Here is a 26,289-nt window from a genome sequence, read left to right on the forward strand (position 1 = left end):
CTAATCGACCTGGCCCGGGTATCCTGGAAGGACATTGACCTCATCCCGTCAGTTGAGGATGCCTGGTCTTTCTTTAAAAGTAACTTCCTCACCATTTTAGATAAGCATGCTCCGTTCAAAAAATGCAGAACTAAGAACAGGTATAGCCCCTGGTTCACTCCAGACCTGACTGCCCTCGACCAGCACAAAAACATCCTGTGGCGGACTGCACTAACATCGAATAGTCCCCGCGATATGCAACTGTTCAGGGAAGTCAGGAACCAATACACACAGTCAGTCAGGAAAGCTAAAGCCAACTTCTTCAGGCAGAAGTTTGCATCCTGTAGCTCCAACTCCAAAAAGTTCTGGGACACTGTGAAGTCCATGGAGAACAAGAGCACCTCCTCCCAGCTGCCCACTGCACTGAGGCTAGGTAACACGGTCACCACCGATAAATCCATGATTATCGAAAACTTCAACAAGCATTTCTCAACGGCTGGCCATGCCTTCCGCCTGGCTACTCCAACCTCGGCCAACAGCTCCCCCCCCCCCCCCCCCCCCGCAGCTACTCGCCCAAGCCTCTCCAGGTTCTCCTTTACCCAAATCCAGATAGCAGATGTTCTGAAAGAGCTGCAAAACCTGGACCCGTACAAATCAGCTGGGCTTGACAATCTGGACCCTCTATTCCTGAAACTATCCGCCGCCATTGTCGCAACCCCTATTACCAGCCTGTTCAACCTCTCTTTCATATCGTCTGAGATCCCCAAGGATTGGAAAGCTGCCGCAGTCATCCCCCTCTTCAAAGGGGGCGACACCCTGGACCCAAACTGTTACAGACCTATATCCATCCTGCCCTGCCTATCTAAGGTCTTCGAAAGCCAAGTCAACAAACAGGTCACTGACCATCTCGAATCCCACCGTACCTTCTCCGCTGTGCAATCTGGTTTCCGAGCCGGTCACGGGTGTACCTCAGCCACGCTCAAGGTACTAAACGATATCATAACCGCCATCGATAAAAGACAGTACTGTGCAGCCGTCTTCATAGACCTTGCCAAGGCTTTCGACTCAATCACCGTATTCTTATCGGCAGACTCAGTAGCCTCGGTTTTTCGGATGACTGCCTTGCCTGGTTCACCAATTACTTTGCAGACAGAGTTCAGTGTGTCAAATCGGAGGGCATGCTGTCCGGTCCTCTGGCAGTCTCTATGGGGGTGCCACAGGGTTCAATTCTCGGGCCGACTCTTTTCTCTGTATATATCAATGATGTTTCTCATGCTGCGGGCGATTCCCTGATCCACCTCTACGCAGACGACACCATTCTATATACTTCCGGCCCGTCCTTGGACACTGTGCTATCTAACCTCCAAACGAGCTTCAATGCCATACAGCACTCCTTCCGTGGCCTCCAACTGCTCTTAAACGCTAGTAAAACCAAATGCATGCTTTTCAACCGTTCGCTGCCTGCACCCGCACGCCTGACCAGCATCACCACCCTGGATGGTTCCGACCTTGAATATGTGGACATCTATAAGTACCTAGGTGTCTGGCTAGACTCTAAACTCTCCTTCCAGACCCATATCAAACATGGTCCAATCGAAAATCAAATCAAGAGTCGGCTTTCTATTCCGCAACAAAGCCTCCTTCACTCACGCCGCCAAACTTACCCTAGTAAAACTGACTATCCTACCGATCCTCGACTTCGGCGATGTCATCTACAAAATTGCTTCCAACACTCTATTCAGCAAACTGGATGCAGTTTATCACAGTGCCATCCGTTTTGTCACTAAAGCACCTTATACCACCCACCACTGCGACTTGTATGCTCTAGTCGGCTGGCCCTCGCTACATATTCGTCGCCAGACCCACTGGCTCCAGGTCATCTACAAGTCCATGCTAGGTAAAGCTCCGCCTTATCTCAGTTCACTGGTTACGATGGCAACACCTATCCGTAGCACGCGCTCCAGCAGGTGTATCTCACTGATCATCCCTAAAGCCAACACCTCATTTGGCCGCCTTTCGTTCCAGTTCTCTGCTGCCTGTGACTGGAACGAATTGCAAAAATCGCTGAAGTTGGAGACTTTTATCTCCCTCACCAACTTCAAACATCTGCTATCTGAGCAGCTAACCGATCGCTGCAGCTGTACATAGTCTATTGGTAAATAGCCCACCCATTTTCACCTACCTCATCCCCATACTGTTTTTATTTATTTATTTTTCTGCTCTTTTGCACACCAATATCTCTACCTGTACATAACCATCTGATCATTTATCACTCCAGTGTTAATCTGCATAATTGTAATTATTTGCCTACCTTCTCATGCCTTTTGCACACAATGTATATATAGACTGCCCTTTTTTCTACTGTGTTATTGACTTGTTAATTGTTTACTCCATGTGTAACTCTGTGTTGTCTGTTCACACTGCTATGCCTTATCTTGGTCAGGTCGCAGTTGCAAATGAGAACTTGTTCTCAACTAGCCTACCTGGTTAAATAAAGGTGAAATAAAAATAAAAAATAAATAAAAAACTGGACGGTTCTGACCTAGAATATGTGGACAACTACAAATACCTAGGTGTCTGGTTAGACTGTAAACTCTCCTTCCAGACTCACATTAAGCATCTCCAATCCAAAATTAAATCTAGAATCGGCTTCCTATTTCACAACAAAGCCTCCTTCACTCATGCCACCAAACATACCATACTTTGCTTTATCTTGGCCAGATCGCAGTTGTAAATGAGAATTGGTTCTCAACTGGCCTACCTGGTTAAATAAAGGTGAATAAAAAAAATTAAAAAATTGGTGCCATCCATTATAATCCTATGAAGGTATAATTACAATCCACACTTTAAATATTAAGGGCCATATTATGTGAAGAAACATTTGTAAAAAAAGACACAATGGTGGAAATATCAATGTCCTGTAGTTATAACTCTCGTATTCAAATGATCTATACCCAAGTCTAAGATAGAAATGGGAGCAAAAAGACAGAGATTGAGTGAGTCAGTGTCAATCAAATTGTATACATGAAAATGTGTTCCAAATATGTTCCACATTTCAGACATGCTAAAATGGCCTCTAAAAATGGGTGTTTGTGTGAGAGTAAGATGATTCAGAGATGATCTTGACAGGTTGCGGTACGATGGGAGCAAGTATTACCTGAATACTAATGTTTCATCAGTATTCGCTTCCATGCATTGTGAAAACAACGCCAAACAAACAGATAGTCAAACTCTTTTAGTTTGTTTGATCAGTGATTTACAATTAACCGTTGATTGGTTGATTTAGATGTCAGACAAAGAGAAACGAAATTATGATCATGTCTTCATCTTCCTTCACCAATATCCTAGTCACTATATGTCTCCACTGCGACACTGAAGTGATTGAGTGATGGCTGTCTGCCTTGCTACACTCTTAGAAAAAGGTTTCAAAAACGGTTCTTCGGCTGTTCCCATAGGAGAACCCTTTTTGGTTTGTTAGGTTCTAATTTTCAGAGTAAAAACTCTACGGCGACAATGAAAGCTTAACCAAGCTTATTCTTCCCAGAGGATCAATACAGCTGCATTAGACAAAAACCTTTTCACACAAGCACTGACATTTAACCCTTACTACACATCTGTACAAACATTGTATTTTTCCTGCTAGGCAGGACAAGAAGTGATATGGACCATAAACTTGTATTTCTCCCTTAACATGACCTGACCTCGACCCCCTTCATCACTACTCCATGGCTCTCCCCCCTTATCAATCCATGCCGGCAACTGCTCCACCCACAACCACAGGGCTCTCCAGAGGGTGGTGAGGTCTGCACAACGCATCACCGGGGGAAAACTACCTGCTATCCAGGACACCTACAGCACCCGATGTCACAGGAGGCCAAAAAGATCACCAGGGACAACAACCACCAGAGCCAATAACATAGTGAGGCTGTTTACATACAGTATCTTGCATTATTCATCTAATATGTAAATACTGTATTTTATACCATCTATTGCATCTTGCCTGTGCCGCTCAGTCATTGCTCATCTATATATTTACATGTATATATTCTTATTCCATTCCTATACTTAGATTTGTATGTATTAGGTAGAATTGTTGGATTACTTTTTAGATATTGCTGTACTGTCAGAACTAGAAGCACAAGCATTTTGCTACACTCGCAATAACATCTGCTAACCATGTGACCAATAACATTTGATTTGAACTACAGATCTAGGATTAGATTAATCTATCCCCAAAGGGGCATACCACCCTGCATCCCATTGCTAGCTTGTTTCTGAAACTAAGCAGGGTTGGTCAGGTTTTTTATTTAACTAGGCAAGTCAGTTAAGAACAAATTCTTATTTTCAATGATGGCCTAGGAACAGTGGGTTAAATGCCTGTTCAGGGGCAGAACGATAGAGTTGTACCTTGGCAACTCGGGGGTTTGAACTTGCAACCTTCCGGTTACTAGTCCAACACTCTAACCACTAGGCTACCCTGTCAGGGTTGATCCTGGTTGGTCCCTGGATGGGAGACCAGATGCTGCTGGAAGTGGTGTTGGAGGGCCAGTTGGAGGGCCACTCTTTCCTCTTGTCTAAAAAAATATCCCAATGCCCCAGGGCAATGATAGGGGACATTGCCCTGTGTAGGGTGCGGTCTTTCAGATGGGACTAAAATATCCCATGGCAATTCTTGTAAGAGTAGGGGTGTTACCCTGGTGTCCTGGTTAAATTCCCAATCTGGCCCTCATACCATCACGGTCACCTAATCATCCCCAGCTTCCAATTGGCTCATTCATCCCCCCTCCTCTCCCCTGTAACTATTCCCCAGGTTGTTGCTGTAAATGAGAATGTGTTCTCAGTCAACTTACCGGGTTAAATAAATAAAAAGGGGGATAAGTTATCTGATCCTGTATCAGAGGTTGGGGGAAGCTTCTGGTCCTGATTGACATGCTAACCTCCTATATCTGGGTTTATTCATCAAGTTAGTATCTCAAGAGGCCTCTGTAGCATGCCATATTTGTGACACTTCCAGAATAATGGTGATAGGTGATCTGGCCTATATGCTTCATTGCAATGCACAAAGTCAATACAGAACCACTAGTGAGTATGCAATTGAAAGCCTGTCAGTTGAGGGGAAATTGACATGCCACTCTGCCACTTCAAACAGGTAGCAAGCAAAGAACAGCTAGTGAATATAAGTGCTGCTTTGTTTCTCATATTTCCTTCTGAGGCAGGATGATATTGTACTGAGCAGCCATTCTGTGAGTGAGTGCTGTCCCAGTTCTGTTTAACAAAGGAAGACTGTTCCCACACTTTGTCTTGGTTCTTGGCTATAGTTTATCTATAGACAGTTCAACTCAAGTTCAACAACCTCTGACATCACAGTGTTGTCTTTATACACAGTTGTTCATGCACTCTTAGAGAAAAAGGTGCTATCTAGAACCTTAAAGGGTTCTTCGGCTGTCCCCATAGAATAACACTTTGAAGAACCCTTTTTTGTTGCAGATAGAATAATTTTGGTTCCATATAGAACCCATTTTGGCTCCTAACCAATTGTGCTATTTTCTGTGTTGTTTCGCATTGTTTGTAACTTATTTTGTACATAATGTTGATGCTACCATCTCTTATGACTGAAAATAGTTTCTGGATATCAGAACAGCAATTACCCACCTCAAACTGGACAAAGATTTTTTCTTGAATGAATCTGACACGAAGAATATAATGTTGCTCCTGGACAAGGCCCAAACCCCCATCATTCACATGTAGAAAATAAGGAGATACAGGGGTCGCAGATCAAGGTGCCTTGTGAGAATTTGTTTGGCGAGTGGGTAACCCGCCTCTACCATCCGTTCAATGTAATCACTGGAGAATAATCTGGATAAACTCCGTCCGAGATTATCCTACCAACTGGACATTAAAAATTGTAATCGAGTCGTGGCTGAACGATGACATGGATAATATACAGTTGGCTGGGTTTTCCGTGCATCGGCAGGACAGAACAGCTACGTCCGGTAAGATGAGGGGTCGGGATGTGTGTCTATTTGTCAATAACAGCTGGTGCGCAATGTATAATATTAAAGGTAGTCTTGAGGTATTGCTCGCATGAGGTAGAGTACCTCATGATAAGCTGTAGATCACACTATAAATGGAGATTTCATCTGTACTTTTGGAGCTGTCTATTTACCACCACAAACCGATGCTGGCTCTAAGACCACACTCAACGAGCCATAAACAAACAAGAAAATGCTCATCCAGAAGCGGCACTCCTAGTGGCCGGGGACTTTAATGCAGGGAAACTTAAATTAGTTTTACCTAATTTCCACAAGGATGTGAAATGTGCAACCAAATAAGAAAAAAAACTCTAGACCACCTTTACTCCACACACAGAGACGCATACAAAGCTCTCCCTCGCCCTCCATTTGGAAAATCTGACCATAATTCTATACTCCTGATTCCTGCTTACGCAGATGACGCAGAGGACGCAGATGCTACGCTACAGGACTGTTTTGCTAGCATAGACTGGAATATGTTCCGTGATTCATCCAATGGCATTGAGGAGTATACGACCTCAGTCACCGGCTTCATCAATAAGTGCATCAACGACGTTGTCCCCACAGTGACCATAAGTACATATCCCACCCAGATGACATAGATCACAGGCAACATCTTCACCGAGCTAAATGTTAGAGCTGCCATCTTCAAGGAGTGGGACACTAATCTGGACGCTTATAAGAAATCCCGCTATACCCTCAGACCATCAAACAGACAAAGCTTCAATACTAAGATTGAATCCTACTACACCGGCTCTGGTGCTCGTCGGATGTGTCAGGGCTTACAAAACATGACGGACTACAATGGGAAACCCAGCCGCGAGCTGCCCAGCATAAAAGAGAGCATACCAGACAGGCCAAATGCCTTTTATGCTCGCTTCGAGTCAAGCAACACTGAAGAATGCTTGAGAGCACCAGCTGTTCCGGAAAGACTGTGTGATCACGCTCTCTGTAGCCGATGTGAGCAAAACCTTTGAACAGGTCAAAATTCACAAGTCCGCGGGGCCAGACGGATTACCAGGACGTGTACTCAGAGCATGTGCTGACTAAATGGCAAGCGTCTTCACTAACCGAGTCTGTTAGACCTACATGTTTCAAGCAGTCCCTGTGCCCAAGAAAGCGAAGGTATCCTGCCTAAATGGCTACCACTCTGTTGCACTCCTTTCAGTAGCCATGAAGTGCTTTGAAAGGCTGGTCATGATTCACATCAACACCATCAACACCATCATCCCGGAAACCCTAGATCCACTCCAACTTGCATACCACCTCAACACATCCTCAGATGAGGCAATCTCAACCACACTCCTCACTGCTCTTTCCCACCTGGACAAAAGGAACATCCATGTGAGAATGCTTTTCCTTGACTACAGCCCAGTGTTCAACACCAAAATGCCCACAAAGCTCATCACTAAGCTAAGGACCCTGGGACCAAGACTAGATCCAAAAGGCTCCTTAACAGCTTTCACCCCCAAGCCATAAGACTGCTGAACAATTAAATAAATGGCCACCTGGCCTATTTGCATTGACACCCTCCCCCCCCTTGTTTTTACGCTGCTGCTACTCACTGTTTATTATCTATCACTTTGAGGGTTGTGCTATTTTTTTTACTTTTGTTTGTTTAGTAAATATTTTCTGAACTCTATTTTCTTAAAATGGCATTGTTGGTTATGGGCTTGTAAGTAGGCATTTCACGATAAGGTCTACCTACACCTGTTGTATTCGGGCTGATGTTGAACCCTTTGATGTTGAACCCTTTGTACAGAGGGTTTGACATGTAACCCGAAAGAGTTCTACCTGGAACCAAAAAGGGTTATCCTATGGGGACAGCTGAAGAACCCTTTTGGAACCCTTTTTTTCTAAGAGTGTGGAGTCATGCTGAATGTATAAGATGCAGATGCAGATCATGTATTTTGACAAGGGAAACAACACTTCCTAATGTTATTTGCATTGTATGCAGAAAGAGGAGTTTGATATCATAAAGATTTGTACTTTGCACAGTAAATGTATAGGCTAATGTATAGGCTAATGGCATTAGAGGGTGGCAGTGTCAAACGGTTGATTTGATATACAGTCCTGGGGTCAGTCTTCAAGCCATGATCTCTGCTAAGAGGACAACACAATCTACAGTACCAGTCAAAAGTTTGGAGTCACTTACTTTATTTTTACTATTTTCTACATTGTAGAATAATAAAGAGTAGTAATAATAATAATAGTGAAGACATCAAAACTATGAAATAACACATATGGATTCATGTAGTAACCAAAAAAGTGTTCATTATATTTCATATTTAACATTTTCAAAGTAGCCACCCTTTGCCTTGGTGACAGCTTTGCACACTCTTGGCATTCTCTCAACCAGTTTCATGAGGTAGTCACCTGAAATGCATTTCAATTAACAGGTGTACCTTGTTAAAAGTTCATTTGTAGAATTTCTTTCCTTCTTAATGAATTTGAACCAATCAGTTGTGTTGTGACAAGGTAGGAGTGGTATACAGAAGATAGCCCTATTTGGTAAAAGACCAAGTCCATATTAAGGCAAGAACAGCTCAAAGGTCAGTCAATTCAGAACATTTCAAGAACTTTTACATTTTCTTCAAGTGCGGTCGCAAAAACCATCAAGCGCTATGGCTATGATGAAACTGGCTTATGAAAGGAAGACCCAGAATTACCTCTGCTGCAGAGGATACGTTCATTAGAGTTACCAACCTCAGAAATTGCAGCCCAAATAAATGCTTCACAGAGTTCCAGTAACAGACACATCTCAACATCAACTATTCAGAGGAGACAGTGAATCAGGCCTTCATGGTCGAATTGCTGCAAAGAAAGGACACCAATAATAAGAAGAGACTTGCTTGGGCCAAGAAACACGAGCAATGGACATTAGACCGGTGGAAATATGTCCTTTGGTCTAATGAGTCCAAATTTGAGATTTTTCGTTCCAACCGCCTTTGTGAGACGCAGAGTAGGTGAACGGATGATCTCCGCATGTGTGGTTCCCACCGTGAAGCATGGAAGAGGAGGTGTGATGGTTTGGGGGTGCTTGCTGGTGATACTTTCAGTGATTTATTTAGAATTCAATGCACACTGAACAGCATGGCTACCACAGCATTCTGCACCGATACACCAACCCATCTGGTTTGCGTTTAGTGGGGACTATCATTTGTTTTTCAACAGGACAATGACTCAAAACACAGGTTCCAGGCTGTGTAAGGGCTATTTTACCAAGGAGATTGATTGAGTGCTGCATCAGATGACCTGGCCTCCACAATCACCTGACCTCAACCCAATTGAGTTGGTTACTTTGAAGAATCTAAAATATATTTAGATTTGTTTAACACTTTTTTGGTCGCTACATGATTCCATATGTGCAATTTCATAGTTTTGATGTCTTCACTACTATTATACAATGTAGAAAATAGTAAAAAATTAAGAAAAATCCTTGAAGGAGTAGGTGTGTCCAAACTTTTGACTGGTACTGTATGTGGTGGACAATAGGAACATCAGTGGGAGAAGGTCATGTCAGAACGGACACCATGTCCTCTCATACACCTAAAGAAGTCAGGACGTATTCACAAAAAGCTAGCATATCACCATCACTACACCACTTAAAAACAAAAATCATTTTTACAATAAATTGACACAGTGAAATATTTGACCCATTCTGGGAGCAATTGCTTCTAATTGCGTTTTCATTACATTTGTCAAAAATACAATCACAATAACGGAGGGATGATTTGTCATAATCAGAGGCAAGCTTTGGTCATTATACTACTATGCTATTTATTCTCCAGGTTAATCATGCTTTCAGAACATTCCTATAGCACTGTTTTAATCTTTATTCTAGCGCTCCTTGGCAACCACTAATTCAAATAGTCGAGAAGGGGAGAAAACGTTTCTTAAATGCCTGTAGTGATATTGCCAAGTTACAGGGACTGTCAGCACTGACATTCACAGCCATAATAATAAGGACATAATAGGTGTAATTTGTGAGAAAAACATTGTGCATTGCTATCATTCAAAATTCAGAATGGTTTCTGTTTACCAGTGCTCATTGCCTAGTCTTTTTTTCTGTCAGTTGGTAGTGAGACTGGAGTATTCCTGCCTGGTTCCATTTTAGTGTCTGTGCTAAATGCAGGAGACACAGGATACACAAAAGTTATGGCCTGATACTGTATATTGTCTGTAGATATCTACCTAACCATTGTATGGGTTAAATACTGTTATTGTTGAAACATAATATCTGCTATTTTAGTATCCCAGACTCATAGACAATTAAGTGATTATGCATTCATCACATCCATGTCTGTAATTAGGCCTATGCTTTTCAAGGTGACAGCGGGAACACTTCTGAACAATGAATCACCACCACAGGCATTCTAATAAGATTTCGTTATTGGGCACTGAAAGAAAAGCTCATTTCTACACTCATCTGAGTAAAGGCCTATAGTCAAACAACTAACCCTTATGAAATACAACCACAACCTAAAAGCCCAATGATTAACGATGGCCAATGATTCAACGATAAAATCAATTGCCTAGTTAAATAAAGGTTAAATAAAAATAATAAAATCAATAGGGCAATCAGACCGAGGCAAAACTCCCATAGCTCTCCTACTCCTCACACTCCTGACTCCCCTTCTGTTTGACTGACTGTTGTTTGAAAAAGAAAACAACAGATGCCAAATTACAAAGGCTGAAAAATAAATTGGAGGAGCAGCACAGAAAAATCGTCACACGAGTCAAAAGGCTAGTAAGAAGAGACAAACGGGTCTACCTGGAGGAGCTGGCAAGGGCAGCTGAAAAAGCAGTGGCAAGTAACCAGCAAGGAACAGTATACAAATTCACTAACCTAATCTGTGGCACATCCAGAAGATTGAGACATAAACAATGGGAAAGGTTCAGGTTATGATAACCTAGGGCTAAAATCGGTCTTGGCTGCAAACATCCTTCTTCCACTCTTCACTGATATCTGGATGAATGGAAAGATACCTTCAGATTGGACAAAGGGAGTCGCCTAAGAAGGTCACACTACATGACTGCAACAACTGGAAGGGCATTGCACACTTCACAGTTCCCAGGAAGATCTTTTGCAAAATCATCGTACAACGAATGTCTTCAGCTGTAGACAAAACGCTAAAGGAAACTAACAAGTGGGGTGTTAGGGGATGAAGGAGCTGTACAGACCATATCTTCGGGTTCAGGAGCATCATTGTGCAATGTAGTGAGTAGCAACGGCAGCTCTGCATCAACATTATTCGCTTCTAGAAGGCTTATGACAGCATCCACCACAAAAGCCTGTGGAAGAACTTACGAATTCATGGAATCCCCACCCATGTTGTTAACATCATAATACAGTTGTACAGCAACTGTGGAAACAAACAACACAAGCGGCAGGGTAGCCTAGTGGTTAGAGCGTTGGACTAGTAACCGGAAGGTTGCAAGTTCAAACCCCTGAGCTGACAAGGTCGTTCTGCCCCTGAACAGGCAGTTAACCCACTGTTCCTAGGCCGTCGTTGAAAATAAGAATTTGTTCTTAACTGACTTGTTAACTAAATAGAGGGAAAAAAAGAAGCTTTGCTGTGAAGTCTGGAGTTGATCAAGGTTATGTCAGCCTTACTCTTCAACCTGGCAATAGATTAGGTCATGTGGCCTTCTATTCTAGAAGACCTACTCTAGAAGACTTCACTGATGGCCTGGTTCTTGCATCACACTAGAAGACTTCACTTGGACTGGACATTTTCTGAGAAAGAGTTCAGAGACTCGATCCCAAGAATAGATGTTCATTGGAATACAGAGGTGGAGACAGAGCTCCAACAACATCAGCAGAGATGGGACAGTGGAGAAGATGGTCAGAGACAGACAGAAATGGAGAGCCCAAACCCGGAAGCAGGCGTGACGTGATTTGGCCAGCAATCCCAAAGAATGTAAAATGAGAGAGGGCCTCCGAACTGACTCAAATTGTAGACACATTAAATATGTATGTGGTGCTTGGCCTGAGGCAGGCTTTGAGACTGAGCGGCAGGTCTTTCTAGTGGCTAAGTGGTTGAAACATGAAACAGGGAAGCTTCAATACTGAGCTGCACAAATCTTTCAGCTGATGGCTATGGGTTTTTGGAAAAGGTTTAGGAGCCAGAAATTACTGAGGTTTTCTCTAACAGAAAATAGCTGTTTTGTATTGATGTGGCCTGCTGGTTTCAACACTGACACACACTGTTGTTTTTAATGTCGTTTTAAAGGTTATGTAATTTACTCAGATGTCTTCAATGTTTCCATAACTGTTGACCGTTTGATAAACTCTAGACTTTTGATGTTTCACATTATATGGTATTATTTAATGATTGCCAATACATTGACAAATACTATAAGAAAACAATGATTTTATTTCCTCTTAGGCTGTTGACTGTCTGCTTTTATGTGGAGCCAAAAGACATGGCATCCTTTCAAATGAAATGAGTATGACCCTATTAGTTTTGATCTGGGTTTCTATTACCTAAATGGGCTAAATCACTCGTGATGCAACGTGACTTGAATTTAAATATCGAGCATTACTTAGACCTAGGCTACAGCATATCTGCAGTGCAAGCATAGTGGTAATTTTTGTTAAACGGAGCTTGCACGGATTTAACATACACACCAATATAATAAATGCATCTGCAGTATGCCAAATTCCAATAAATGTAATGTGTCCACTCTGCCCATGTTATTGTAGTAGCATCCATTTTGCATGGTGAGATGAATCATGCACATACACAGGACTCAACCTTGAATAGCCACTATCCATCAAGCAGCATGTCATCCAAACACAGCTATGTCCCTCAGGCTACAGTTGCCATCTGCATAGCCTACTGTGTACACACTATATCCAGTCCATTAGGATAGTATTTATACCCCTTGACTTTATCCACATTGTGTTACGTTACAGCCTTATTCAGAAATGGATTAAATCGTTTTTTCCCCTCATCAATCTACAAACAATACCCCATAATGACGAAGCAAAAATAGGTTTTTATACATTTTTGCAAATGTACAAAATAAAATAACTGAAATATCAAATTTACACAAGTATTCAGACCGTTTACTCAGTACATTGTTTAAGCACCTTTGGCAACAATTACAGCCTCGTGTCTTCTTTGGTATGACTCTACAAGCCTGGCACACCTATATTTGAGGAGTTTCTCCTGTTCTGCTCTGCAGATCCTCTCAAGCTCTGCCAGGTTGAATGGGGAGCATCACTGCACACTATTTTCAGGTCTCTCCGGAGATGTTTGATTGGATTCCAGTCCCCCTCTGGCTTGGCCACTCAAGGACATTCAGAGACTTGTCCCAAGGCCACTCCTGCATTGTCTTGGCTGTGTGCTTAGGGTCGTTGTCCTGTTGGAAGGTGAACCTTCACCCCAGTCTGAGGTCCTGAGTGCTCTGAAGCAGGATTTTTCTGTACTTTGCTCCGTTCATCTTTCCCTTGATCCTGACTAGTCTCCCAGTACATGCCGCTGAAAAACATCCCCAAAGCATGATGCTACCACCACCATGCTTCACCGTAGGGATGGTGCCAAGTTTCCATTCAGGCCAAAGAGTTCAATCTTGGTAACGTCAGACCAGAGAATCTTGTTTCTCATGGTCAGAGTCCTTTAGGTGCCTCTTGGCAAACTCCAAGCGGGCTGTTGTGCCTTTTACTGAGGAGTGGCTTCCGTCTGGCCACTCTACCATAAAGGCTTGATTGGTGGAGTGCTGCAGAGATGGTTTTCCTTCTGGAAGGTTTTCCTATCTCCACAGAGGAATTCTAGAGCTCTGTCAGAGTGACCATCGAGTTCTTGGTCACCTCCCTGACCAAGGCCCTTCTCCCCTTATTGCTCAGTTTGGCCGGGCACCCACCTCTAGGAAGTCGGTGTTTCCAAACTTCTTCCATGTAAGAATGATGGAGGCCACTGTGTTCTTTGGGACCTTCAATACTGCAGAAAGTTTTTGGTACCCTTCCCCAGATCTGTGCCTCAACACAATCCTGTCTCGGAGCTCTACGGACAATTCCTTTGACCTCATGGCTTGCTTTTCGCTCTGACATGCACTGTGGGATCTGTGGGATCTTATATAGACAGGTGTGTGCCTTTCCAAATCATGTCCAAACAATTTAACTTACCACAGGTGGACTCCAATCAAGTTGTAGAAACATCTCAAGGATGATCAATGGAAACAGGATGCACCTGAGCCAAATTTCGAGTCTCATAGCAAAGGGTCTGAATACTTATCTAAATAAGGTATTTCAGTTTTTTATTTTTAATACATTTGCAAAAAAATCTGAGTAGATTGATGAGGATAAAAAAAATAATATTTTTTTAGAATAAGGCTGTAACGTAACAAAATATGGAAAAAGTCAAAGGGTCTGAATACTTTCCGAAGGTGCTGTATACAAAAGTATGTGGACACCCTTTCAAATGAGTGGATTTGTCTATATCTGCCACACCCGTTGCTGACAGTTATATAAAATTGAGCTCACAACCATGCAATCTCCATAGACAAACATTGTCAGTAGAATGGCCTTACGGAAGAGCTCAGTGACTTTCAACATGGCACCGTCATAGGATCGCACCTTTAGCAGGGCAGTTCATCAAATTTCTGCCCTGCTAGAGCTGCCCCAGTCATCTACAAGTGCTGTTAATGTGAAGTGGAAACATCTAGGAGCAACAACGGCTCAGCCGCGAAGTAGTAGGCTACACAAGCTCACAGAATGGGACCGCCGAGTGCTGAAGTACGTAGCATGTAAAAAATAGTCTGTCCTCGGTTGTAACACAAACTACCAAGTTCCAAACTGCCTCTGGAAGCAACATCAGCACAAGAACTGTTTGTCGGGAGCTTAATGAAATGGGTTTCTATGGCCGAGCAGCCGCACACAAGCCTATAATCACCAATGCCAATTGTCAGCTGGAGTGGTGTAAAACTCGCCGCCATTGGACTCTGGAGCAGTGGAAACGCATTCTCTGGAGTGATAAATCACGCTTCACCATCTGGCAGTCTGACGGACGAATCTGGGTTTGGCGGATGCCAGGAGAAAGGCATCTGCCTCAATGCATAGTGCCAACTGTAAAGTTTTGTGGAGGAGGAATAATGGTCTGGGGCTCTTATTCATGGTTCGGGATAGGCCCCTTAGTTCCAGTGAAGGGAAATGTTAACACCACAGCATACAATGAATGACGTTCTAGACGATTCTGTGCTTCCAACTTTGTGGCAACAGTTTGGGGAAGGCCCTTTCCTGTTTCAGCATGACAATGCTCCCGTGCACAAAGCAAGATCCATGGTTTGTCGATATTGGTTTGGAAGAACTTGACTGGTCTGCACAATGCCCTGACCTTAACCCCATCAAACACCTTTGGGATGAATTGGAACATCGACTGCGAGCCAGGCCTAATCGCCCAACATCAGTGCCCGACCTCACTAATGCTCTTGTGGCTGAATGGAAGCAAGTCCCCGCAGCAATGTTCCAACATCTAGTGGAAAGCCTTCACAGAAGAGTGCAGGCTGTTATATCAGCAAAGGGGGGACCAACTCCATACTAATGCCCATGATTTTGGAATGAGATATTTGACAAGCAGGTGTCCACATACATTTGGTCATGTAGTGTAGCTACATATAGTATGTCTGAGGAGAATCAGCAGAGGACCCAAGTAACAAGTGCAAAGTCATGCTCTTGCAGCAACCAGCAGCAACCAGCAGCATCCATACTAATGCTCATGATTTTGGAATGAGATATTTGACAAGCAGGTGTCCACATACATTTGGTCATGTAGTGTAGCTACATATAGTATGTCTGAGGAGAATCAGCAGAGGACCCAAGTAACAAGTGCAAAGTCATGCTCTTGCAGCAACCAGCAGCAACCAGCAGCAACCAGCAGAAAGGTGTTTCTTTGACTGTTTGTTTGTTATTTTGTATTTGTCCAGTTTTAGATTACTGTTTTAAATCACTGAATGCAATATATATAGATCAATTAAATAGAAAGAGCCATGTTGAACTAGTCCTCTAATTTCTTTCAGGAATATGGAGTTAGCTGTCTTTTTTTTTTATGGACACCTGGCTCAAAGTCATCAATATCTTTCAACACAGATCCAGTACAGCAGGGAGTTTCTTCTCCAATGGAATAATCCCCCAAATGCCAATCCTCCCTCAGATTTAATTTACCCAAACCTTGACGCATTTGATCCTTTATTTAACTAGGCGTCAGTTAAGAACAAATTATTATTTACAATGACGGCCTAGGAACAGGGGGTTAACTGCCTTGTTCAGGGGTAGAACAACATATTTTTACCTTGTCAGCTCTGGGACTTGATCTAGCAACCTTTTGATTACTGGCCCAACGCTCTAACCACTAGGCTACCTGCCACCCCCATAATACTGGTCAAAGGGATTCTACCAGCGAGCTACACCGCAAGGTGAGAACTGGGTAAGAGGGTTAGTCCAGGAAAGGGCTCAGCGCCAGTCTCTGTTGCGCATTCCTCTGGCCATTCCAGCAAATGGCAATTATTTTCCTAACAAAACTGATGAACTGCAAGTCCCTGTTCGTTTCAACATGTATTCAGAGATGCCTGTATTCTGTCTCTCACTGAGACATACTGTAGCTTAAGGATAAGGATTTGGACTCGGAGCTGGTGATTGAAGGGCTTACATCCACTCAAAACTCTTTTTGATGAATGCAGTGTCTTTAGATGAAACAAACCCAGACAAAGCCCCGGACCTGACAACATACTGTAGGTATCCATCCGCCTGCTCACCTCCTGTGCAGAGGAGTTAGGCCCTATCTTTAATTATATCTTTACGTTATCACTCAGCCAACAGTCTACTGTGATTCCAGTCACCAAGAACAACCACCCAAAGGTTCTTAATGACTCTGAGTTCAGATTCACAAAACCTTCTTAAGAAGAAATTTCTTCTTAACTGCCATTTTTTCCTTAACTATAGATTTAAGAAGAAAGTTAAGCAAAGTTGCTATTCTTTAAAAAATGTATTGGAAATGTTTTTGGCCATTTCTTATGCTCCTCCTTGAGCAAAAAGTTAATAGGAAATTAGATTCTTGAAAATGAAGTTATTGGAAATGTTCTTAATTCCAAAATAGCTAAACCCCTTGACTTAAACTGGAATTTGTATTCAAAACAAAGGTTGTAAAAGTATGCTAGACATTTATAGAATAAATCATATCTTGTTTGATGATTCTGTGACAAACGGTGAATTAGTTATTGATTTATACAGCTTTAAATTGCATTTTTAAGATATTATGTATTTCCATCAAATCAGAACTGGATTTTTTAAATATAAAAAAACATTGTAAAAGTATGCTAGACATTTATAGAATAAATCATATCTATTTTTCTGTTTCTGTGAATGAATTAGGTATTGAATTTTACCATTTTAAATGGCTTTTGGTGAATGTCTGTTAAATGTCTGATGAATGTCTGATGAATGTCCGAATGTGTGAATATAAAACCAACTTTAGCTTGGTGTTAAAATTTAGCTAGTGTTACTCATGCACTAATCAATATGTCTTGCTTTACAGTGTAGCTGGCTAACAATACAGCCCTTACTTTATGCATTGATTCAGTATGCTCCTCCTCTGTCAATGCAATTTTCTTCTTGTCATTAGTCCAAATTTGCGCTTAGTCGATTAACAAAGTGTCAAGTTACTTTTCAATGTATTCCCGAAAACCTGAAGTCGCCATCAAAGTACAAGGTAGCCAGGGGGTGCGGGTGCACCCAGGTGAAACACCACCAATATCATTGCTTGCTTGCATGACCTTTGTGCAGTGAAAGGAAAATGCCAGGCTTGCTAACTTGGTTAGCTATGTGACTGTCAGCTCTTTTTTATGACCAAGTAAGACAAATAAACGTTCAATCAGTACTGAGTAAATAAACAACAACAAAAACATCCTGTCATCACTATACTGTCCATTTAAATTGGGTCAAGAGAATGCATTCATGAGAGGGTTCATAGCGTAAGCGTTAATGTCACTGCCATGGAATCTGATGGGTTTCCACTAGTTACCACAGCCACACAGTAAAAATGGTCTATATCGTAAAAATGTGTCTTAATATAAGGTTAGGGTTGGGCACAAGGTTAGCAGTGTGGTTAGGTTTTAAATCAGATTTTAAGAAGAGAAATGTTAGAAATAGATGGGATTTATGACTTTGTGGCAGTGGTAACCAGTGACGACCAATACAAAGGTCCTGGGTTCGCTTCTCGGATGAGACATTTTAGCATTCCCTTTCGTGTATAGTTTTGACACCTCCTCCCTGTCCCAACACACACATACCAGCCCGCATACGCACGCACGGTGTGTGCTTATTTTCATTGATTAGGTTGTTGAGTGGCAATGGACAGGGACTGTGGGGTGTGTACTACTGTGCGCGTTTGCTAATAGTGTGTGATTGCGGACCGTAATTTGGGGCGTTCCTGCAACCCATTGTTCCCTGCATAACCCCCTCCCCAGGCTGTAACACAAGAAAATGTGGAACACGTCAAGGGATATGGATACTTTCTGAAAACACTGTATACATCATTTTAATAGCCATTATTCCATTGAAGAGTGTGAATTAGGCAGTTTGAGAAGGTTTGAATCCTAAGCAACCTGCACAGACGTTGTTTGAAGTACAATATATTAACATAGCTACTGTAGTAAGTCAAAGTTGTGTGCTGGAAAACCTTGGTAGAGGATGGGTGGAGTAGGCATTGGTGCTCATGTAAATGTCCTTTCTTTTTCGGGACCAATACCTACTTCTCACTTAAAATGTAATGGTTTGTTTTTAATATATCATAAGGGTGATCCCCAAAGCAGAGGTCCAGCCCCTTGGGTTGTGCCGTGGCGGAGGTCTTTGTGGGCTATACTCAGCCTTGTCTCAGGATGGTAAGTTGGTGGTTGAAGATATCCCTCTAGTGGTGTGGGGGCTGTGCTTTGGCAAAGTGGGTGGGGTTATATCCTTCCTGTTTGGCCCTGTCCGGGCGTGTCCTCGGATGGGGCCACAGTGTCTCCTGACCCCTCCTGTCTCAGCCTCCAGTATTTATGCTGCAGTAGTTTATGTGTCGGGGGGCTAGGGTCAGTTTGTTATATCTGGAGTACTTCTCCTGTCCTATTCGGTGTCCTGTGTGAATCTAAGTGTGCGTTCTCTAATTCTCTCCTTCTCTCTTTCTCTCTCTCGGAGGACCTGAGCCCTAGGACCATGCCCCAGGACTACCTGACATGATGACTCCTTGCTGTCCCCAGTCCACCTGGCCGTGCTGCTGCTCCAGTTTCAACTGTTCTGCCTTATTATTATTCGACCATGCTGGTCATTTATGAACATTTAAACATCTTGGCCATGTTCTGTTATAATCTCCACCCGGCACAGCCAGAAGAGGACTGGCCATCCCACATATGCTCTCTCTAATTCTCTCTTTCTTTCTCTCTCTCGGAGGACCTGAGCCCTAGGACCATGCCCCAGGAATACCTGACATGATGACTCCTTGCTGTCCCCAGTCCACCTGACTGTGCTGCTGCTCCAGTTTCAACTGTTCTGCCTTATTATTATTCGACCATGCTGGTCATTTATGAACATTTGAACATCTTGACCATGTTCTGTTATAATCCCCACCCGGCACAGCCAGAAGAGAAGGCCACCCCACATAGCCTGGTTCCTCTCTAGGTTTCTTCCTAGGTTTTGGCCTTTCTAGGGAGTTTTTCCTAGCCACCGTGCTTCTACACCTGCATTGCTTGCTGTTTGGGGTTTTAGGCTGGGTTTCTGTACAGCACTTTGAGATATCAGCTGATGTACGAAGGGCTATATAAATAAATGTGATTTGATTTGATTTGATTTTGAACTTTGATATACCCATAGAGTATATTATGTGCAACTTTATAGAATAATTTGCCAAACTGGTAAAGCTTCATATGACACCAATTTTTGGTTTGTAGCACATACAAATGAAACATGATGGAGTCTTAAAGGAGGCCTGGGTAAGGCCAAAATGTTACAAATATTCCAACTTCAATGAACTATTTCTCAATTATGCTTTAAGATACAAATGTAAAATATTTCAACAATCCTTCCCCCAAAGAACCCTTCTATGGATTACATTTTGTAATAAAATAAAATGTAAGCATTTCTTTGGTTCTAGTTTCAAGAGGAATCAACCATAAGTCAACCTTTTCACTCACAACACTGCAGTTGCCTTAAATTATGCAGAACGTTAGAAAAAGAGGCTTGATTTAAAGTAGATCTCGATCTGCCTCCTCCCCTGCCTCCCCCTCCCCAACACACAGCATTAGAGAGAGGAGTCTGTCTGAACTAACATTGTCATTTTCCACTCAATGTTTCAAGTGCTACTCCTAGCCTATGTATCACTTATGTTTTCCATTAATGCATCCTATAACAATGCCATGTCTGTGGGAAAGGGAATCCTCATTGGTGACTGGACATCACTGCAGTCTTTACTTAATCAAGAAAACACAAACGCATTTCCCATGCACTCACTGGTTGTTGAAGATTCATGGCATTGGCTTTCTCCGCAATGATGCAAATCTATGTTTGAGTTCACTGAGTTGATTAGACTAATCAAATTAAATTGGTTTATATCGTACGCACACTCACAGGTGGTTGCAGGAAACGGAGCTAATATGCAAAATAGCGGCAGAATGCACACTGGTTTCTTGGAATACCAAGTCAAACCAATGATTGAGTTTAAAAACAACAACTCCTCAAAATATATTGGATTTTGGTCCTGCTGCGAGGCCAATCTGTAATTTAGAAAAATGTCATGTCAAAGGGGGCATAAACCAACAAATTCAATTACTGCAGGAACCACAGTATATGGGTGAGGCAAGCCATAAAAAGACTTCCCGGTGCTGTAATATCATTACGATGGTGAGTCAGTCAGTGGACCTTGTTTCCTCCTCTCCTCCTGAGCACTGCATCTGTTTTTTGTCATTAGATAGACATGCACTGGCATCAGACGACCCGTGCAAGTACCCTGATCAAATCTGACCTGCAGAGCTTGATGGACACCAGACCTGTTGTCTGACAGGTTGTTTGAACCTTGACTTTACCACAAGCTAGGTCCAACTGAGAGCTCCTCTTTTCAAAAAGGATCCTCAGCAGAATATCTATTTTACAACAGTGACCTGGCCAAGAGGACAGCTTCGGGTTTACAAAACAACAAACAACATATACATCAACACATTAATAATTCACATCTTCACATCACATCTTTCTACAGCAAGACACAGCTTGTTGCTCACCATTCCTGCTGTGGTTCATCGATGACCAGAAGGATCTTGAACTTCTTGGGTGTCGTGACCGCGGACTGCTCAACCAGCCCTGCTGAGGCAGCAGTCTGCTTGACTACGTTGGTTATGGAGCTGAAGAAGCCTGCCCCGCTGGACTGGGACGGCTGGGGTTTCCTCTCCGGGGCCGGGGAGGGGGTAGGGGAGGTGACGGGCGGCGTCGACCCCACCGTGGGAGATTTGGGTGGGGCTGCTGTAGCTGGGGAAGGCGGCTGAGCGGGATCAGGCCTCTGGAGGTCCGTCATGTAGCCATTGGGCAGGTTGGAGATGAAGGTGCTGTCAGAGAGACGCCGGCGCAGGTAGTTCATAGCTGGAGAGCTGTTAGAGCAGACGGATCAACGACGGCTGGATATGAAGAGTCCTTGAGGGGATGGTTGAGTCCAGACGATATCACCTGAGGGTCGTATTAATTTGTAGAAGATGCCACTTCCCAGTGTGCAGCTGGTTGAAGGCTCAGCTCTTCTCCATGCAAACTCCCAGTGAATGTAATGTGTTTCCTCCCAGCTCAGCCGTGCATCCTCAGAGCTCCCCTCACTGTGGCCGTGACGCTATTCTTCCCCTCAGCCAATCGAACTGCCTCTCTGCCAGCCTGAACGACTGCAAAAGATGCTCACACTCTCCACCCCTCCTCCACTCTCTCCTCCCTACTCCCACTCACTCGTATCGTATGCGTGCCTGCCTCCTCTACCCCTCCCCCATTCTTTACTGCCTCACAAGCGTTACATCTTTTCGTACTTCTGCAAAAAAAAGGGGGGGAAGAGGGGTTTCCAATGGAAATGCCTGGGGTAGTAATATAGAGGAAACCTCCAATACAGACTGCACCCTTCTCTCTCCTTATGTTGCCTCCCTGTCCTTAGTTGCCTGTGCCTAATACAGCTTTGGGGATGTAGAGAGAAAATGGCTGTTTGGTCTGGTGTCGGTGTGGACAATCGTGCATGCTGTTAAAACCCCTTCCTTCACGTTGTCATGTGATGGATTTATCCTTCATCATCAAACAGCCGATTTAACTGAGGAAAGTCCCCATGCAGCCATTCGGATTCATCCAAGTGGACTTAGAGTTGTTTTAAATATTTACATTTAAAACATTTTTGGTAAATATTGACATATCTTTACTATTGCACATGACCAGCATGATTTTTTAAATATAATGTGGGTGTGTGGAGGTCTGCATAATGTATGATTGGGGAGCTTTGCTCCTGCTGCAAATAGATTAATTCCCATAATGCCATGCTATCTAATACATTTTTCATATAGGCTCACACAGTCATTTCTATGGCTTTGATGGTGGAATAAAATATAAATGAATAGGTCAAATAGTAGACAATAGACTACAGCAATTGTAATAGTGTTTAGGAAAAGCTACATAAAAAAAAAAAAGATCATGGTTTGCATACAAAAAGTAAAAAGACTCAAATGTCAGATAGGCCTACCTAAAGTGCAGAGTATCAAAATCCTGAGACATTTGTAAAATCAGTTTTTTTTAGGGGGGTGCAATTGCAGATAGAACCTTATAGTTCTGAAATGTCAATCTGGGTTTAGTAATAAGGTTCTATCTGGCACAAAAATGTGATTTCCATGTGTAGGTTGAAATAAGGTTGGAATAATACTGTGAAATTGTGAACAGTTTGATAAGGCCCTTTTAGAGTAAGAGCTATTTGAAAAGGTCGCCTGAAATTTCAGTCTGTTTTGGTAGTTTATACTTCAATGACTTGTATAAAAATGTATTCATATATAGTTTGAATTGTTATATCTGTGTCTATATTGTCCATGAGTTTCTAGTGGTTAATTAATGAAAAAAGCAACTAAGCAACAATTGCATTATTTTCAATTAAATCTCAACTATAATGAACAAAAATACAAATGCAACATGTAAAGTGTTGGTCCTATGTTTCATAAACTGGAATAAAAGATCCCAGAAATCTTCCATACGCACAAAAAAGGTTATTTCTCTAAAATGTTGTGCACAAATTTGTTTACATCCCTGTTAGTGAGCATTTCTCCTTTGCCAAGATAATCCATCCACCAGACAGGTGTGGCATATCAGGAAATTGACTCATTACACAGGTGCACCTTGTACTGGCGACAAATAAATGCCACTTTAAAATGTGCAGTTTTGTCACACAACACAATGCAACAGATGTCTCAAGTTTTGAGGGAGAATGCAATTGACTGCAGGTATGTCCACCAGAGCTGTTGCCAGGAAATTGAAAGTTCATTTCTCTACCATAAGCTGCATCCAACATTGTTTTTAGAGAATTTGGCAGTATGTCCAACTGGCCTCACAACCACAGACCACGTGTAAACACGCCAGCCCAGGACCTCTACATCCGGCTTCTTCACCTGCGAGATCGTCTGAGACCAGCCATCCGGACAGCTGATGAAACTGAAGAGTATTTCTGTCTGTCTGTCTGTAATAAAGCCCTTTTGTACAGAAAAAAAAAACAAATTCTGATTGGCTGGTCCTGGCCCCCAAGTATGCCCAGTCATGTGAAAGCCATAGATTAGGGCCTAATGAATATATTTCAATTGACTGATTTCCTGATATGAACTGTAACTTGGTAAAATCGGTGAAATTGTTGCATGTTGCGTTTATATTTTTGTTCAGTATATTTACTGATTTCCCAACTGCCACCAGTTTGGCGTCAAAACATTTACAATAAAGGCATATTGACAGTGAATAAAATAAATTAAAGTGTAAAAAAATATAAATTATATTTAATACTGAAACCCTCATATTTAACACCAGTGATATTCACTAAATAGATGGTTTACATTTAGGATAATATTTAACAGTTTTGCCATTCAATTTTTTACATTTTAAAATCATCATATTTTATTATTTGATGTATTGTGACAAGGCCCCCCAAAAACCACACACAGCACCTTCAGAAAGTATTCACAAACCTTGACTATTTCCACATTTTGTTGTGTTACAGCCTGAGTGAAACATGTATTACATTTAGATATTTTTTTGTCACTAGCTTACACACAATACCCCATATTGCCAAAGTGTGTCGTGGAAATTTCCTGTATTTACCAAATCATGAGAGCAAACCACACACAAGTCAGAGTTATCAAAAAGTCCATCTTTAATTATATGAGCTCCATCACAACCCTGTGACTCTCAGATCAATTCAGTGTCTATAAATTAATTCTCTGAGAGTCCTTACACATTGCAACTGAGATCCTTTATAGCAAAGACACACATAGCCAGACAGCATTGGCTATAAATTATCGTTCAGCTTTGTCTCCTAAACTATGTTCTCATCTCGCTCTCAGGACCATAAAACAAATCCTCATGAACAGGCATATATCAAATACACCCCTCCTGGACAAGATCACAGAGACACAGTGACTGGCACACAGACATTGTGAAGCCAAGAGATAATTGATTTAAAAGATATGTTTACATATGAAGACAAGCTTGACCCCTCCCCTCTCTGCGGCCCAAGTAACTTACCCCATGACAGAGAACAGATAACTGCAACCTGCCAACAGTATTATACAAAAATAGACATTCTGATGAGAAGTAACTCACAAGCATATAATGAAAATAAAACATCTTAGCTATGTTACCCAACTAATTCTGATTATTCCCCAACAAGTGGAATTATGTTTTTAAAATATTTTTTGGAAACAAATGAATTCAAAATGAAAAGTTGAAATGTCTTGAGTCAATATTCAACCCCTTTGTGATGGCGAGCCTAAAAATGTTCAGTAAAATATGTGCTTAACAAGTCACGGAAAAAGTTGCATGGACTCCCTCTGTGTGCAATAATAGTGTTTAACATGATTTTTGAATGACTGCCTCATCTCTGTACCCCACACATAGGGATCTGTATGGTCCCTCAGTTGAGCAGTGAATTTCAAACACAGATTCAACCACAAAGACCAGGGAGGTTTTGCAATGCCTCACCAAGAAGGGCACCTAGTGGTAGATGGGTACAAATAATAAAGGCAGGCATTGAATATCCCTTTGAGCATGGTGAAGTTATTAATTACACTTTGGATGGTATATCAATACACCCACTCACTACAGATATACAGTTGTCCTTCCTAACTCAGTTACTGGAGAGGAAGGAAACCACTCAGGGATTTCACCATGAGGCCAATGGTGACTTTAAAATAGTATAATGGCTGTGATTGGAGAAAACTGAGGATGGATCAACAACATTGTAGTGTCTCCACAATACTAAACTAAATGACAGAGTGAAAAGAAGGATGGAAGCCTGTATGGAATACAAATATTCCAAAACATTAACCCTGTTTGCAATAAGGCACGAAAGTAAAACTGAATACAAAGCGTTATGTTTGGGGCAAATCCTACACAACACACCACTGAGTACCACTTTTATTTTCAAGCGTGGTGGTGGCTGCATCCTGTTATGGGTATGATTGTCATCGGCTAGGCTATGGATTTTTTTTAGGAGAAAAATAAACAGAATAGAGCTAAGCTCAAGAAACATCCCAGTGGAAAACCTGGTTCAGTATGCGTTCCAAAAGACACTGGGAGACAAATTCACCTTTCAGAAGGACAATAACCTAAAACTCAAGGCCAAATATAAATGGACTTGCTTACCAAAACAACATTGGCTTGAAAAATACTTAAAAATGGCTAACAATGAGTAACAACCAACTTGACAGAGCTTGAAGAATTTTAAATGGAACAATGTGCAAATATTGTACAATCCAGGTTTTCAAAGCTCTTAGAGACCTACCTAGAAAGACTCACAGCTGTAATCGCTGCCAAAGGTGCTTCTAGAAAGTATTGACTCAGGGGTGTGATTTATGTATTTCATTTCCAATAGATTTGCAAAAATGTGCGAAATCATGTTTCCACTTTGTCATGATGGGGTATTGTGTGTCGATGGGTGAGATTTTTCATTTTACTTAATCAATTTGAATTCAGGCTGTAACACAACAAAATGTGTAATAAGTTAAGGGAATACTTTCTGAAAGCACTGAATGTGCAGATACAGTATGT

The 26,289-nt window shown here is 42.2% G+C and overlaps 1 protein-coding gene across 2 annotated transcripts in view; it reads right to left on the reverse strand.

The window, feature by feature from the left end:
• LOC139416267 (synapsin IIa) overlaps positions 1-21,792 on the reverse strand; it is a 37,238-nt gene extending 15,446 nt beyond the window's left edge. Inside the window, exon 1 of one of the 2 annotated variants that reach the window (XM_071164727.1) lies at positions 21,261-21,792. In XM_071164727.1, the coding sequence (XP_071020828.1) occupies positions 21,261-21,613 (353 nt within the window). In that variant the 5' untranslated portion in view covers positions 21,614-21,792. The remainder of the gene's footprint in view (positions 1-21,260) is intronic. The other variant, XM_071164728.1, reaches the window with a different exon arrangement.
• Positions 21,793-26,289: the final 4,497 nt, after the last annotated feature.

Source organism: Oncorhynchus clarkii, chromosome 9 (genome assembly GCF_045791955.1).
Source record: "Oncorhynchus clarkii lewisi isolate Uvic-CL-2024 chromosome 9, UVic_Ocla_1.0, whole genome shotgun sequence".
NCBI lineage: Eukaryota > Metazoa > Chordata > Actinopteri > Salmoniformes > Salmonidae > Oncorhynchus > Oncorhynchus clarkii.